Source organism: Embiotoca jacksoni, unplaced genomic scaffold, assembly GCF_022577435.1.
Source record: "Embiotoca jacksoni isolate LCO1_2020_lvr unplaced genomic scaffold, fEmbJac1.0.p SCAF_71, whole genome shotgun sequence".
In the NCBI taxonomy this organism is placed as follows: Eukaryota; Metazoa; Chordata; class Actinopteri; family Embiotocidae; genus Embiotoca; species Embiotoca jacksoni.
The window spans coordinates 265,797-278,033 of record NW_027185427.1 but is presented as its reverse complement, the minus strand read 5'-3'; the positions used below and the strand labels follow the sequence as shown (position 1 = coordinate 278,033).

The 12,237-nt window shown below is 45.5% G+C and overlaps 2 protein-coding genes across 5 annotated transcripts; one reads left to right on the top strand and one right to left on the bottom strand.

Moving 5' to 3' along the window:
• Window positions 1-3,762: 3,762 nt before the first annotated feature.
• On the bottom strand, window positions 3,763-6,896 carry yipf2 (Yip1 domain family, member 2). 4 transcript variants are annotated; one of them, XM_069177340.1, is made up of 9 exons: window positions 6,636-6,896; window positions 6,451-6,516; window positions 6,011-6,189; window positions 5,859-5,939; window positions 5,586-5,673; window positions 4,979-5,095; window positions 4,728-4,894; window positions 4,466-4,648; window positions 3,763-4,388 (listed from the first exon to the last, which is right to left on the bottom strand). In XM_069177340.1, exons 2-9 carry the CDS (start codon window positions 6,479-6,481, stop codon window positions 4,299-4,301), a joined length of 936 nt encoding a protein of 311 aa, XP_069033441.1. In that variant the 5' UTR covers window positions 6,482-6,516; window positions 6,636-6,896; the 3' UTR covers window positions 3,763-4,298. The 4 variants fall into 4 exon arrangements, with proteins under 4 accessions (XP_069033441.1, XP_069033443.1, XP_069033442.1 ...); XM_069177342.1 differs by having other exon boundaries at window positions 6,645-6,896; XM_069177341.1 differs by having other exon boundaries at window positions 6,654-6,896.
• Window positions 6,897-7,433: 537 nt separating this feature from the next.
• timm29 (translocase of inner mitochondrial membrane 29) lies at window positions 7,434-9,777 on the top strand. The gene is made up of 2 exons (XM_069177338.1): window positions 7,434-7,650; window positions 8,059-9,777. Exons 1-2 carry the CDS (start codon window positions 7,539-7,541, stop codon window positions 8,721-8,723), a joined length of 777 nt encoding a protein of 258 aa, XP_069033439.1. The 5' UTR covers window positions 7,434-7,538; the 3' UTR covers window positions 8,724-9,777.
• The last annotated feature ends 2,460 nt before the right edge of the window (window positions 9,778-12,237 follow it).

The window sequence follows — 12,237 nt, the reverse complement described above, 5'->3', positions numbered from 1 at the left end:
GTATGGGACTCATGCAGCTTAACGTTTCACCCAAAAAGCAGCTGTCTGATTGGATGGAGGACAGACGTGAGGACTTCAAGAACACCTGTAGTCTCTGTTCTGTTTCCTGTGGGGACACCTGCTCCTACATCAAACTCAGCTACAAAGTGCAGCTGAGTTTGATGATGATGTCACTGCAGATGAAGTTATTGTGTCCTCAGTGTTGCAGGTGAAGCTGTGAAGTCCCTAAAGTGATCCATCACAACATGTTCTGTGTCTCGGAGATCCAGAACGGTTGGTGTGTTGGCCCGGCCCGGTAAGAAGGAATGACCTGGTTAAAGAAAGACTGTAGATGCTACAAAGAGGAGATGGGAGATATTATGAAATAGTTTGTCATTATTGTGAGATAGTAAGTCATTATTGAGATAGTAAGTCATTATTACGATATAGTAAGTCGTTATTGAGATAGTAAGTCATTATTATGACACATTAAGTAATTATTACGACATAGTAAGTCGTTAGGTTAGGTAGTTACTTTATTAATCCCCGAGGGGACATTTTTTCGCTACAGCAGCATACAGAAGCAATAAGATAATAATAGAACAATAGAAAAGCAATAAAATGGCAGTAAAATAGTAAAGATATAAAATGCACAGTATATACAGTACAGCATATATCTATATATTATATACAAACAACCAAGAAACACAGACAACAGTGTTATTGTTATATGATGTATTTTGCCAGAGGTGAGTTATTGTACAGTCTAATTGCGGTCGGCAGGAATGATCTCCTGTATCTGGAATGATCTCCTGTATCAGGAATGATCTCCTGTATCTGTCCTTGTGACAGCAGCTGGAGGAGTCTTTTGGAGAACGTCCTCCTCTGTCCCTGCAGCAGGTGGTGGAGAGGGTGGTCAGGATTATCCAATATGGATAATAGTTTGTTCAGCGTCCTCCTCTCCACCACCTTTTCCAGACTATCTAGTTTGTAGCCGATGATGGAGCCGGCCTTCTTAACCAGTTTGTTAAGTCTGTTGGTGTCTCTGGCTCCAATGCTGCTCCCCCAGCAGACCACAGCGAAGTACAGTTCACTGGCCACAACAGACTGGTAGAACATCTCCAACATCTCGCTGCACACATTGAAGGATCGAAGCTTCCTCAAGAAAAAGAGTCGACTCATCACCTTCTTGTAGACAGCGTTGATGTTGGTCTTCCAGTTCAGTCTGTTGTTGATGGACACACCAGGTACTTGTACTCCTCCACCATGTCCACCTCCTCTCCCAGAACTCTCAGCGGTTGTGGAGCCGTCGTCTTCCTCCTGAAGTCGACCACCATCTCTCTGGTCTTGGCCACGTTCAGGAGCAGGTTATTTCTTCCCGCCCACTCCACAAAGTCCTCCACTACTGCCCTGTACTCATCCTCCCGTCCATCCCTTATACACCCTACCACTGCAGAGTTATCAGAGAACTTCTGCAGATGTCGTGACTCTGAGTTGTTCTGGAAGTCAGTGGTGTATAAGGTGAACAGGAAGGGGGACAGAACAGTTCTCTGAGGAGCTCCAATACCACTGACCACCGTATCAGACAGCACACTGCCCAGATGGACAAACTGTGGTCTGCCTGTCAGGTAGTCAGTGATCCAGGAGACGGTGGATGCGTCCACCCCCACCACCCGCAGCTTCTCACTCAGCAGCAGTGGTTGGATGGTGTTGAATGCACTGGAGAAATCAAAGAAAGTGATTCTCACAGAGTCACCGGTTCCATCCAGGTGAGACTGAGCTAGTTGCAGCAGGTAGATGATGGCATCGTCCACTCCCACATGAGGCTGGTACGCAAATTGCAGAGGGTCCAGTGAAGATTTCACCAGCGGCCTGAGGTGGGCCAAGACCAGCCTCTCCAGCACCTTCATCACGAGATGTGAGGTCAACCAGTCGGTAGTCGTTGAGGCCAGATGGAGTCGTCTTCTTCGGTACATTATTCCGAGATAGTAAGTCATTATTCCGAGATAGTAAGTCATTATTGAGATAGTAAGTCAAAGTCATTATTCCGAGATAGTAAGTCATTATTACGAGATAGTAAGTCGTTATTGAGATAGTAAGTCATTATTATGAGATAGTACGTCATTATTACGATATATTAAGTCATTATTATGAGATAGTAAGTCATTATTATGAGATAGTAAGTCAAAGTCATTATTACGAGATAGTGAGTCATTATTGAGATAGAGTCATTATTACGAGATAGTAAGTCATTATTACGACATAGTAAGTCAAAGTCATTATTACGAGATAGTGAGTCATTATTGAGATAGTGAGTCATTATTACGAGATAGTAAGTCATTATTACGACATAGTAAGTCAATGTCATTATTACAACATAGTAAGTCATTATTACGAGATAGTAAGTCATTGAGATAGTAAGTCATTATTACGAGATAGTAAGTCATTGAGATAGTAAGTCATTATTACGAGATAGTAAGTCATTATTGAGATAGTAAGTCATTATTACGAGATAGTAAGTCATTATTATGAGATAGTACGTCATTATTACGAGATATTAAGTCATTATTACGAGATATTAAGTCATTATTATGAGATAGTAAGTCATTATTACGAGATAGTAAGTCATTATTATGAGATAGTACGTCATTATTATGACATAGTAAGTCAATGACATAATTGAGATAGTAAGTCATTATTACGAGATAGTAAGTCATTATTGTGAAATAGTAAGTCATTGTTATGATATAGTAAGTCATTACGAGATAGTACGTCATTACTACGAGATAGTTATTATTACGAGATAGTACGTCATTATTACGAGATAGTCATTATTACGAGATAGTAAATCATTATTATGAGATAGTAAGTCATTATTAAGAGATAGTAAGTCATTATTGTGAACTAATAAGTCATTATTGTGAAATATTAAGTCATTGTTATGATATAGTAAGTCATTACGAGATAGTACGCCATTATTACGAGATAGTACGCCATTATTACGAGATAGTAAGTCATTATTACGAGATAGTACGTCATTATTACGAGATAGTAAGTCATTATTACGAGATAGTACGTCATTATTACGAGATAGTAAGTCATTATTACGAGATAGTACGCCATTATTACGAGATAGTAAGTCATTATTACGAGATAGTACGTCATTATTACGAGATAGTCATTATTACGAGATAGTAAGTCATTATTGTGAAATAGTAAGTCATTATTATGAAATCCATGACTGTTTTGTATTTAACCCCTTCAGGGAGTCAGCGTAGTCTCATGTCCTCAGAAATAAATGTGCAGTTAAATGACTTGCTCCGGTGAGTCTGTTCCTGCTGGAGCCTCAGCGGAGGGTGTTCCTGCCTCTCTGAGGTATTTGTGCTCTGACAGTGGGACGGCTCTCCGGTGACTCACGGGTAGTAGGAGTTCAGGTGATCACGAGGCTGGCTGAGTCAGCAGAAACCTCCTCATCACTTCTCCTTCATTTACAAAAGCACTAAGTGTGGCTCCCAGGTGGAGTATGGCGTGATGGTGCCTCCATCAGTGAGGACAAGTCCAAGTGGAGTCTTTGAATCCTAGAAATGTTTTCATGACTGGTTTTGAAATCTGTCATTAATATAGTTTTGATATAAACAGTCAATAATATTTATCAGATTTGCTGACGTACTTTTTACCAGCAGTGTCAGGAAACTTAGACGATTGCGAACTGTGAGAAAACCTGCAGCGCTCACATCTGTGTGTTCAGTGTTCACGTGTTTGAGTGATGACAGGAGTCCCACCGCGAGGAGTAAAGAGTTTATTAACAAAAAGAAACACCTACAGAGCATCACAGTAGGAATAAATAGTTCAGTGGACACGAACTGTTTCCCCACTTCACAGTAAATCATCAAACACAACTGGAGGAAGAGGAGAGGTGGTGATATGGTGCATCTGCTAACATGCAACTGTTGGTGGTGGTGATGTCATCAGTTCTGCAGGTACGTGTTGGACATTTGAACCCTTGATGATCATTCAGAGGAGTTACAGGAGTTGATCAAGACGGTCTGACTGCTTCTCTTCTGATCTGGAACTTGTTTCAGAGCCACTGATGAAATGAGAGTTTGAAGGAAGCCGTGTTGGACCGGTTGGATGCACCACATGGTGAGGAGACGGAGATCTGCAGGAGTCCCAGCAGAACCACCGCCTCGGGATCAATGAGATAAACCACCACGCACTCGTCCGAGGCTTCATTAGCAGCCCTCAGCGTCTCCTCCAGCAGCCTGTTAGCACGCGCTTCCTGTCTGCGTGTTCCTCCTGACATACGGTCTCCGCGCCGGTCAGGGGGCGTGGGCGGTGAGCGTGACGGGGCTGCGGGAGGAGGTGGGGGCCGGTGCCGGTCCATCCACTGCTGTCTGGAAGAAGTAGAGCTGGAAGGAGAGAGAGGAGGCTCAGAGTTCGGTCCAGGTCACCGGTGTGCTGCTGACACGAGGCCACGCCCACTCACCTTGCAGCCGATGGCCAGCAGCGTGTGCAACGCCACGATGGTCGCCACGGTCGCCACCGCCATAACCTTGGTGTCGTCACGGACGACGGGCCAGAAGGTGAGGACCAGGACCGAGCCAGAGATCACCATGGCGACCAGGATGAGTGTCCAGCGCACCCACTCGAAGGGAATGATCCACAGTACCTGGAGACGACAGGCGGACATGTTGGTTACCGTCAATCAAACCGGCAGATGTGACTGAACATCCGACGGATGGACTCACCGAAGTGGGGATGTAGATGAAGAGGGAGTATCCGTAGACACAAACCGTCTCCAGGAAGGAGTATCCTCCGACCTGCCTCTCTGCCCCTTGTCTCCAGGTCAGGAAACCCCACACACCGACGGGCACCAGCCAGGCGTACATGAAGATCACCACCGCAGCGATCGTCACTGAAACAGAGAGGATGGACCGGGCTGAGGAGGCTGTGACCATGCTCGGAGCGACGGGCCGAAGTTACCGTGGCAACCACTGACCTCTGTGGAACTGCGGTCTGTAGTGGGTGGCTGGGTTCCCCATCTCACTGAGGAAGGACGATAGGTTCCCGCTGATCGCCAGGGAGAACACCAGAGTCACACAGATCCAGAACGGACCTACACACACACACACACACACACACACACACACACACACACACACACACACACGACTTCATCTACGAGTTCTTCATCCTCCTAATTAACCTTCAGGGCCAAATTCCTTCTGCCCTCCTGAATGTCCGCTTCATTTGTCTAATTACAGCCTCAAATGTCCTCTAAAGAAGAAGACATGAGACATGTCCTAACTGTGGACACATTTTTATACCTTGTTAAGCATTTTGTGTGTCGGAGACCTGAAATGTTCATCCTCTCACTTCCTGATGAATCTGCATCTTTTGCTCTGGATGAAATATTATCCTCCTTCTTAGCAGAGACATTAATTGATAACGGACACCGGGACACCTGTGACTCAGGCTTGAAGATTGTGTAACGTCGAAATGTAAAGAATAAAAATATTCAAATTAGGAATAAAAAGATTCAAATTAAGGATAAAAAAGATTGAAATGAATTATTAAGCTGACTGAACATGTCCCTGCTGACTCACCGTACAGGTCGGGGTTGCTACGGAGATGGTGTTTGATAAAGTTCCTCCCTGGTAGCGGCAGCACGGAGCCCTTCACCCGGTCCAGAACCTGCATCACATGACAGGAGCCACACAGAAACAACTGGCTGACATGTTCCTGTCTCTGTTGGCACGGCGACGAAGGACGCTGCTGTAAACTGTGTGTGTGTGTGTGTGTGTGTGTAGACGGGGTGTGTGTGTGTGTGTGTGTAGACGGGGTGTGTGTGTGTGTAGACGGGGTGTGTCGGGTCGTACCTGCACCGTGTCCACATTGAAGAAGGACTCGTAGTACTCGAAGGTCCAGAAGCCGCCGGCTGCTTTCTGTCCCCCTAAGAGCTGGAAACAGAGACCGCCGTCCAATCAGAACATCAGGACTCGACACGTCACGTGACCACACGGTCCTTTACCTCTGAACTCTCCTCCTGACCCTCCTCGTCCTCTGACAAGTCCAGCTTCACATCCTCTGCTGCTCCTCCTCCTCCTCCTCCTCTTCCTCCTCCTGCTGCTGTCGGGGTGTTGGAGGCCGACATGCTGAGTGTGGAGGCCCCGGGGTCTGCAGACAGCAGCTCTGCAGCCTCCTCAAACTCTGCAGACACACAGAGGTCAGAGGTCAGTGCTGTTGGTGCTAGAAGGGTCCAGAGTGGACAGAACCCAGAATTCTGATCCAGATCAGCTGTTCCACCCATTCACTGAGAGACTGCACACGTTGGAGCACAACAAACAAACTGCACACGTCTCCATACAAAAGTGTTTCTTCAACACATTCAGGTAGAAAACTGCTGGACAGGATGTGGAGCGGAGCTGCGGTTTGTGAATACAAATCTATAAATACATCTAGTAGTTCTACCTTGGAAGTGTAGGTCGTTGGGACTCGCCATGTCTTCAGTGGACAGAAAGCAGCCTCATGCAGGACCTGACAGACAACAAAGACAGTAAATTAAGATTAAACCGGAAGTAGAGAGTCAGAACAGCTGTTCACTCCTCCGGTTGAATATTCACCAAACACACAGACTGAATCCGAGCGCAGCCCACCTGTCCCACCTGTCCTACCTGTCCTACCTGTCCTCGGCAGGGTGATGACGATGATAATCAAGGTGAGCAGTGACAGTTAACAGCAGCAGACAAAACGCACGTGAACCCTCCGGTTTAACATTTCAGAGAAGATTAGACGGACGTTAACGTGAATCCGTCACGGCAGCGTCCGCGTCGCTTCAATAAACTGATAGAAAATATGAACACGCTGCCCGTCTGTCACTGCTAACGCTACCCGTCTGTCACACAGGTAGCACACTTCCGGGACACGTCACCACGTAAACAAAGCAGTCACATGTTCTGCCTTAAAAAAAACGTTATTTGAAAGTTGCAACGAATACAAACAAAGCATTAAATGATAAACAATTATTATTATTATTATTATTTTCTTAAGAACAGAAACGCTGATTTAAACAAATTATTTTTTTTTAACGTCTTTTTTTAAAAGATGATTCGAAAAGTTATAATTCCTGAAAAAATAAAATAAAATTTAAGTTCTGTGTCGGAATTTTTCTTTTGATGAATGAAATTAACATGAACAAGTGTTTTCTTTGTTCTATAAAACTTAAGAGAATCAAACAGGACACTGACAGAGCGACAAAAATTCAGATCAACGCCTTGGTTGAAATCATGAAATAAATGAACGGGAACCATATTCTGCTTTTGACCTAAATATTTTAAATATGAGTAATTTCTAAATTTATCTAAATGTTTTTTTTTTAAATGCATTTACTTCGGTCAAGCGGAATGTTTGTGAGGGTCAGCCTTCTGTCGGACGACTAAAACCGAGGCACCGTGTTAGGCGCCATTTTGGCTCCATGTGAGCCCGCCGCCCTGACAGCCGGCCGGGGGATGTGAGTTCTGCGTGAAGGTGACCGTCTGAGTGAACCGCATCTGGTCGGGATGGCTTGGTTCCGTGTACCGAGGAGGATGCTGTGCGCCGCGGCTGAAGCGGCCGCCGCTCCGGTTCCGGTTCCGAGCAGCCGTTGGGAGAAACTCAAAGCCAGTAAAGCCGGTGAGAAACGGGAGTCACGAGACGCGCACGTTCGCTGTATTATTTCTACCATCCTCCTCTGATCACACTCACTTCAATCCAATGAATGTGTTTCATATTTACAATCGGAATCCTTGATCATCCTGTTTTGTAATGCATTTACTAATTAATCTCTTAATAATAAGAGGAAAGCAGCTGGGAGGAACTCCTGCAGCTAGGTCAGAGGTCAGAGGTCAGGAGTCAGGAGTTCAGTACTGAAGCTGCACACAAAACTAGTTCCTCCACGTTTATTCTTGTTTTCACCATCAAACGTTAAAGACCTTCAGCTCCAGGTGTGTGTCACATCTGTATGTGTTCCCCAGGTGTCAGACAGGTGGTTCTGATCTGTCGGACCAGATGGACCTCATGTTTCTCCTCCTCCGTCTGCAGGTGTTTGGTGTCGCGGCCTCTTCTCCGACTACAAGGAGGCGTGCAGAGAGATAGTGGTGGGCGCGTGGGAGCGGCCGCTCAAAGCCTCCGTGTACGCCACCCTGGTGGGCGGAGCCTACGCCTGCTTCCACACCAAACCCGACCGCCCGTCCTTCGAGGCCGCCCTGCTGGGTCGCTCCAACCAGCTGTGTCTGCTGTCGCCGTGGATACGCAGCGGCGCCGCCGACGGCCACGTGCAGACTCTGGTGAAGCTGCATAACGAGGGCCGGCTCCGCCTCGCCAGCCTGGGCCTCCTGACGCTGGTGTACCGGGCCGACTACGACCCCGACGCCGCGCTGTACGAGGCGCGGTGCTCCGACCTGTCGGTGCCCTGGAGGGAGCTCCCGGAGCGCGTTCTGGACGTCGGGTTCGTCGGCCGCTGGTGGATCCTGGACTCGAAGATGAAGGACTACGATGTGAACGAGGCGGAGTTCAAACACCTGCCGGCGCACATGCAGGTCGCGTCGGCGCCCGGCGTCCAGGAGGTGGAGCGGAGCGAGAGGCTGCACGGGGAGGCCTGGACGGCGCCGGCGGTGGAGGAGGACGAGGAGGAGGACGAGGAGGAGGAGACGCGAGTGGCGGACGGAGACATCAAAGCAGCGGGGGGGCAGCAGACTCACACCTAAACTGTGTGGGACCGCACGTTTTACACAACGGGCCAGAACCGAGCCGAGGTGTTCTGAGTGACATTCGTTGTTTCAAGAGGGGGCGGAGCTTCAAGGCGTATCAGGTTCTGGAGACACCAGGTGGGTTTTCTTTGTGTCACCGTGAATTCGTCCCCCAGAGTCAGACTGTCAACACCGAGTTCCACTGGGAGCCTCTGAGGGGGGGGACATTCACCGTGAACCACCTGAACTGTGGCACCATGGCAACAGGCTTCTCCTACACGACAACATGCCCTCTTACTCACCGGATCTGTTTCCCTGCTGCTTCTTTCTGTTCCTCAAAAACATTGACACGAAATCTAAGTAAAGTTTCAGTCCCGTCCGCCTTCACGCAGACTTCAATGGACTTTTAAGATACAAACGTTCGTCGTCTTCTTCCCGTCGCTGTGTTTGTGTTCTGCTCATGTGTCCGTTCTCTCTACAGAAACACCTTGAAATCACAGAACGAGACCTCATCTCATACTTATGACTTCATATCTCACGACGATTGTGAGAAAAGATCCTGTAAAATATGAGAAAACGTTGTCGTCATGGCGATAGAACGTGGGCACACTGCGCAGGAGAGAGTACAAAATAATTCACCGCAGAGTCGTTGATATGTTCACTGTATGGACTTTTTAAAAATGTAAACAACTGCAGGATTAAAAAGACGATGCAGCCCACGAGTGGAACTCACCGTTTCCATGGCAACACCCTGCTTCCTGTTTAGGATTTTGTCATTATTATTTCATTATAACATAAGTATGAGTGATCAGATATTACGTCATAAGTTGGAGACGAGGCGTCCAGTTGTTTCTGTAGTGAATGTGAAGTCCTTCCATGACGTCATGGACACATCACTGAAACAGCTTCATCTGTCACATTAAAATAAGGCAGAAGTTATTTCTCTTCATCATGAAAATGTAAAACATTAAATCCACGTTCCCATCAGAGATCCGACCATCAGGTGTTTGAAGGTTTTCACGTTTGTTTGTTGGTAATAAAGACAGAAGAAGGATCAAAGAAACTTTCAAAACAGCAGCACTTCTAAACGTGTGGAGTTCATATGATTTTATTCACACACGTGATGATGAGGTGAAGGCTACATCACACCTCACAACCTGAAAGGACTCAAAGCATTATACACACACACACACACACACACACACACACACACACACACACACACACTCATATGTTGACCTAGCTGACATCTATTTACATGATCTAACAGAGACTCTGGAGAAATACAGTAAAAGCAGCTGCATTGATAATTATACCAAAGTAAAAGTACTGGATTTAAAGCAAAACATACTTAAAGTATCCAGGTAAAAGTTCTCATGGTGCAGTAAAAGTATTCATGGTGCAGTCATAGTGCAGTAAAAGTACTCATGGTGCAGTAATAGTACTACTGCAGTAAAAGCACTCCTAGTGCAGTGAAAGTACTCCTAATGCAGTAAAAGTACTCCTTGTGCAGTAAAAGTTCTCCTGTTGCAGTAAAAATACTCACTGACATTTGATTTTGTGGTGAAACTTTGAAGGAGGATTGTTTATCTAACTGAAACCATGTGAGAGATAAATCTGGAACTGATAACAACAGACCACAGCTGAAAACAGGTTCTCCTTTTAACAAACAAAGTCTTCGACTAACATTTTGTATTTAATAACTTGTGTTTGTTTTATGCAAAAAGTATTTTGGAGCCAAAACTGTCAAATAGATGTAGTGCAATACTCCTCTACCTCCAAATTATTTGAAATATTTGAGAAAATATACTGCAGACTTTTTACTTTCCTTTGAGCACATAGATCCAAATAACCTTTTTGTTTTGGAGGATTTAAAAAGGTTCAGAGATGAAATGTACCTTTCATGAAACGAGATTCAATCAGCAGAAGTCACAAGCCAATTTAATTTTACACTTGTCATGTTTGTTCATATGTTAAATAGCATCCAATAGAAATAATAAATGTACTTTCTGAGTATAAATCTATAAATCTATGTTAAAGTGTGTGTGCTGCTGCCTTTGCACACACACACACACACACACACACACACACACACACATAGTGACTGGGGCAGAGACTCTCCACACCGCAAACATAAGGGGATTACACCATAATATGGTCAAAGGTGACCGTGATGTCGCTGGACGAGGCTATCAGATGTCACGTGCAGGAAGTCCCGGGTCAGGGGTCAGCTCGTGGTGTTCAGTAGCCACATGGCCACACCGGACTTGTCTTCAGAATCAGGGGTGGGTTTTAGATTTAACCACCAGAGGGCGCTCTAGTGTCAAAGAATGGTGAGTGCAGCTCATCAAGGTTTACTACAGATACTAACGTGGAGCAGCCAGATCCCCGGTGTGTAGAGAAGTAAAGAACGAATCAGAAAAGATTAGAAAACGATTTTAGGAATGTGTTTGAGTGCTTTTTCTCCCTGACAGTGAGTTGACAGCACAGCAAGCCTGATCAGTTTAGCATAAATACTGGAAATAAAGAAACAGATAGTCTGGCTCTGCCCAAACTTCAAAAAGCACGAGTTAGTATTTTAGTTTTAGTTTTTTTGGTACAAATTAAATAAATTATATATATCTCCCTGATGAAGAAGATTTTGTTCCCTTTGGACAGATCCAGGCTAACCATCCCCCCTGTTTCTACTCTTTGTGCTAAGCTAAGCTAGCTGTCATGTTTACCCACCATGCAGACATTATTATTATTATCATTATGTTAATGTCACAACCGAGCCAGCGTTTAATCAAGAAAATAATCAGCAGATTTATTGAAAAATATTATATTATAACCTACATACAAGAATGCTATTTATTTTCAAGTGTGTGAAAGATATTAGCTGACTGTTGATTCATTTGAAAGGCAAGTGAATTTTATTTTGAAAATCTGTGAAGCAGGAAGAGAGCGAGCTCCGCCCCCTGGTGGCCGCTGAACGAGCGCGAGGAAGAAGAGACGTTCACGTCTTCCAAACTTGACCGTGGACGGTTTCAGCGTTGTGAAAAGAAAAGAAACCCTCGATAATTAACAGTCAGAACGGACGTTTTACTTTTTAAAAAGACCTCTGAAGCTACTCGGACTTTTCCCGGTGAGTTAAATTGTTTGTAAGTGAAATACCATCGTGATAAATTTCCGTCGGTGACATGCTAACGGCTAAAAGCGCGAGCGCCGCTCAGTCAGTAGTTCCAGCTGAAGAAGTTCAGGCCGTCTTCAATGAGTTGTAGTCAGCCTGCTGTAACGTTGTGTGTCAGTGAGACCGGTTACAGGAACTTTGTAGAGACGCTGTGTTCATGTACCGAGTCTGACTGTCTGCACTGTGAACAGCAACGAGCTGGGAAGAGCTTCTCTCTGCAGTCGCTGGGTGGCGCTGTGGAGCCGCCTTTCAGGTGAGCCCTGTTTCTTTTCCCCTTTGATAAGGCCTTATCAATGTTCAATGACATGTCTTATCAATGGAAAATAAAAAGCCTTATCAATGTTGTTGATTTGTTGGAGATGT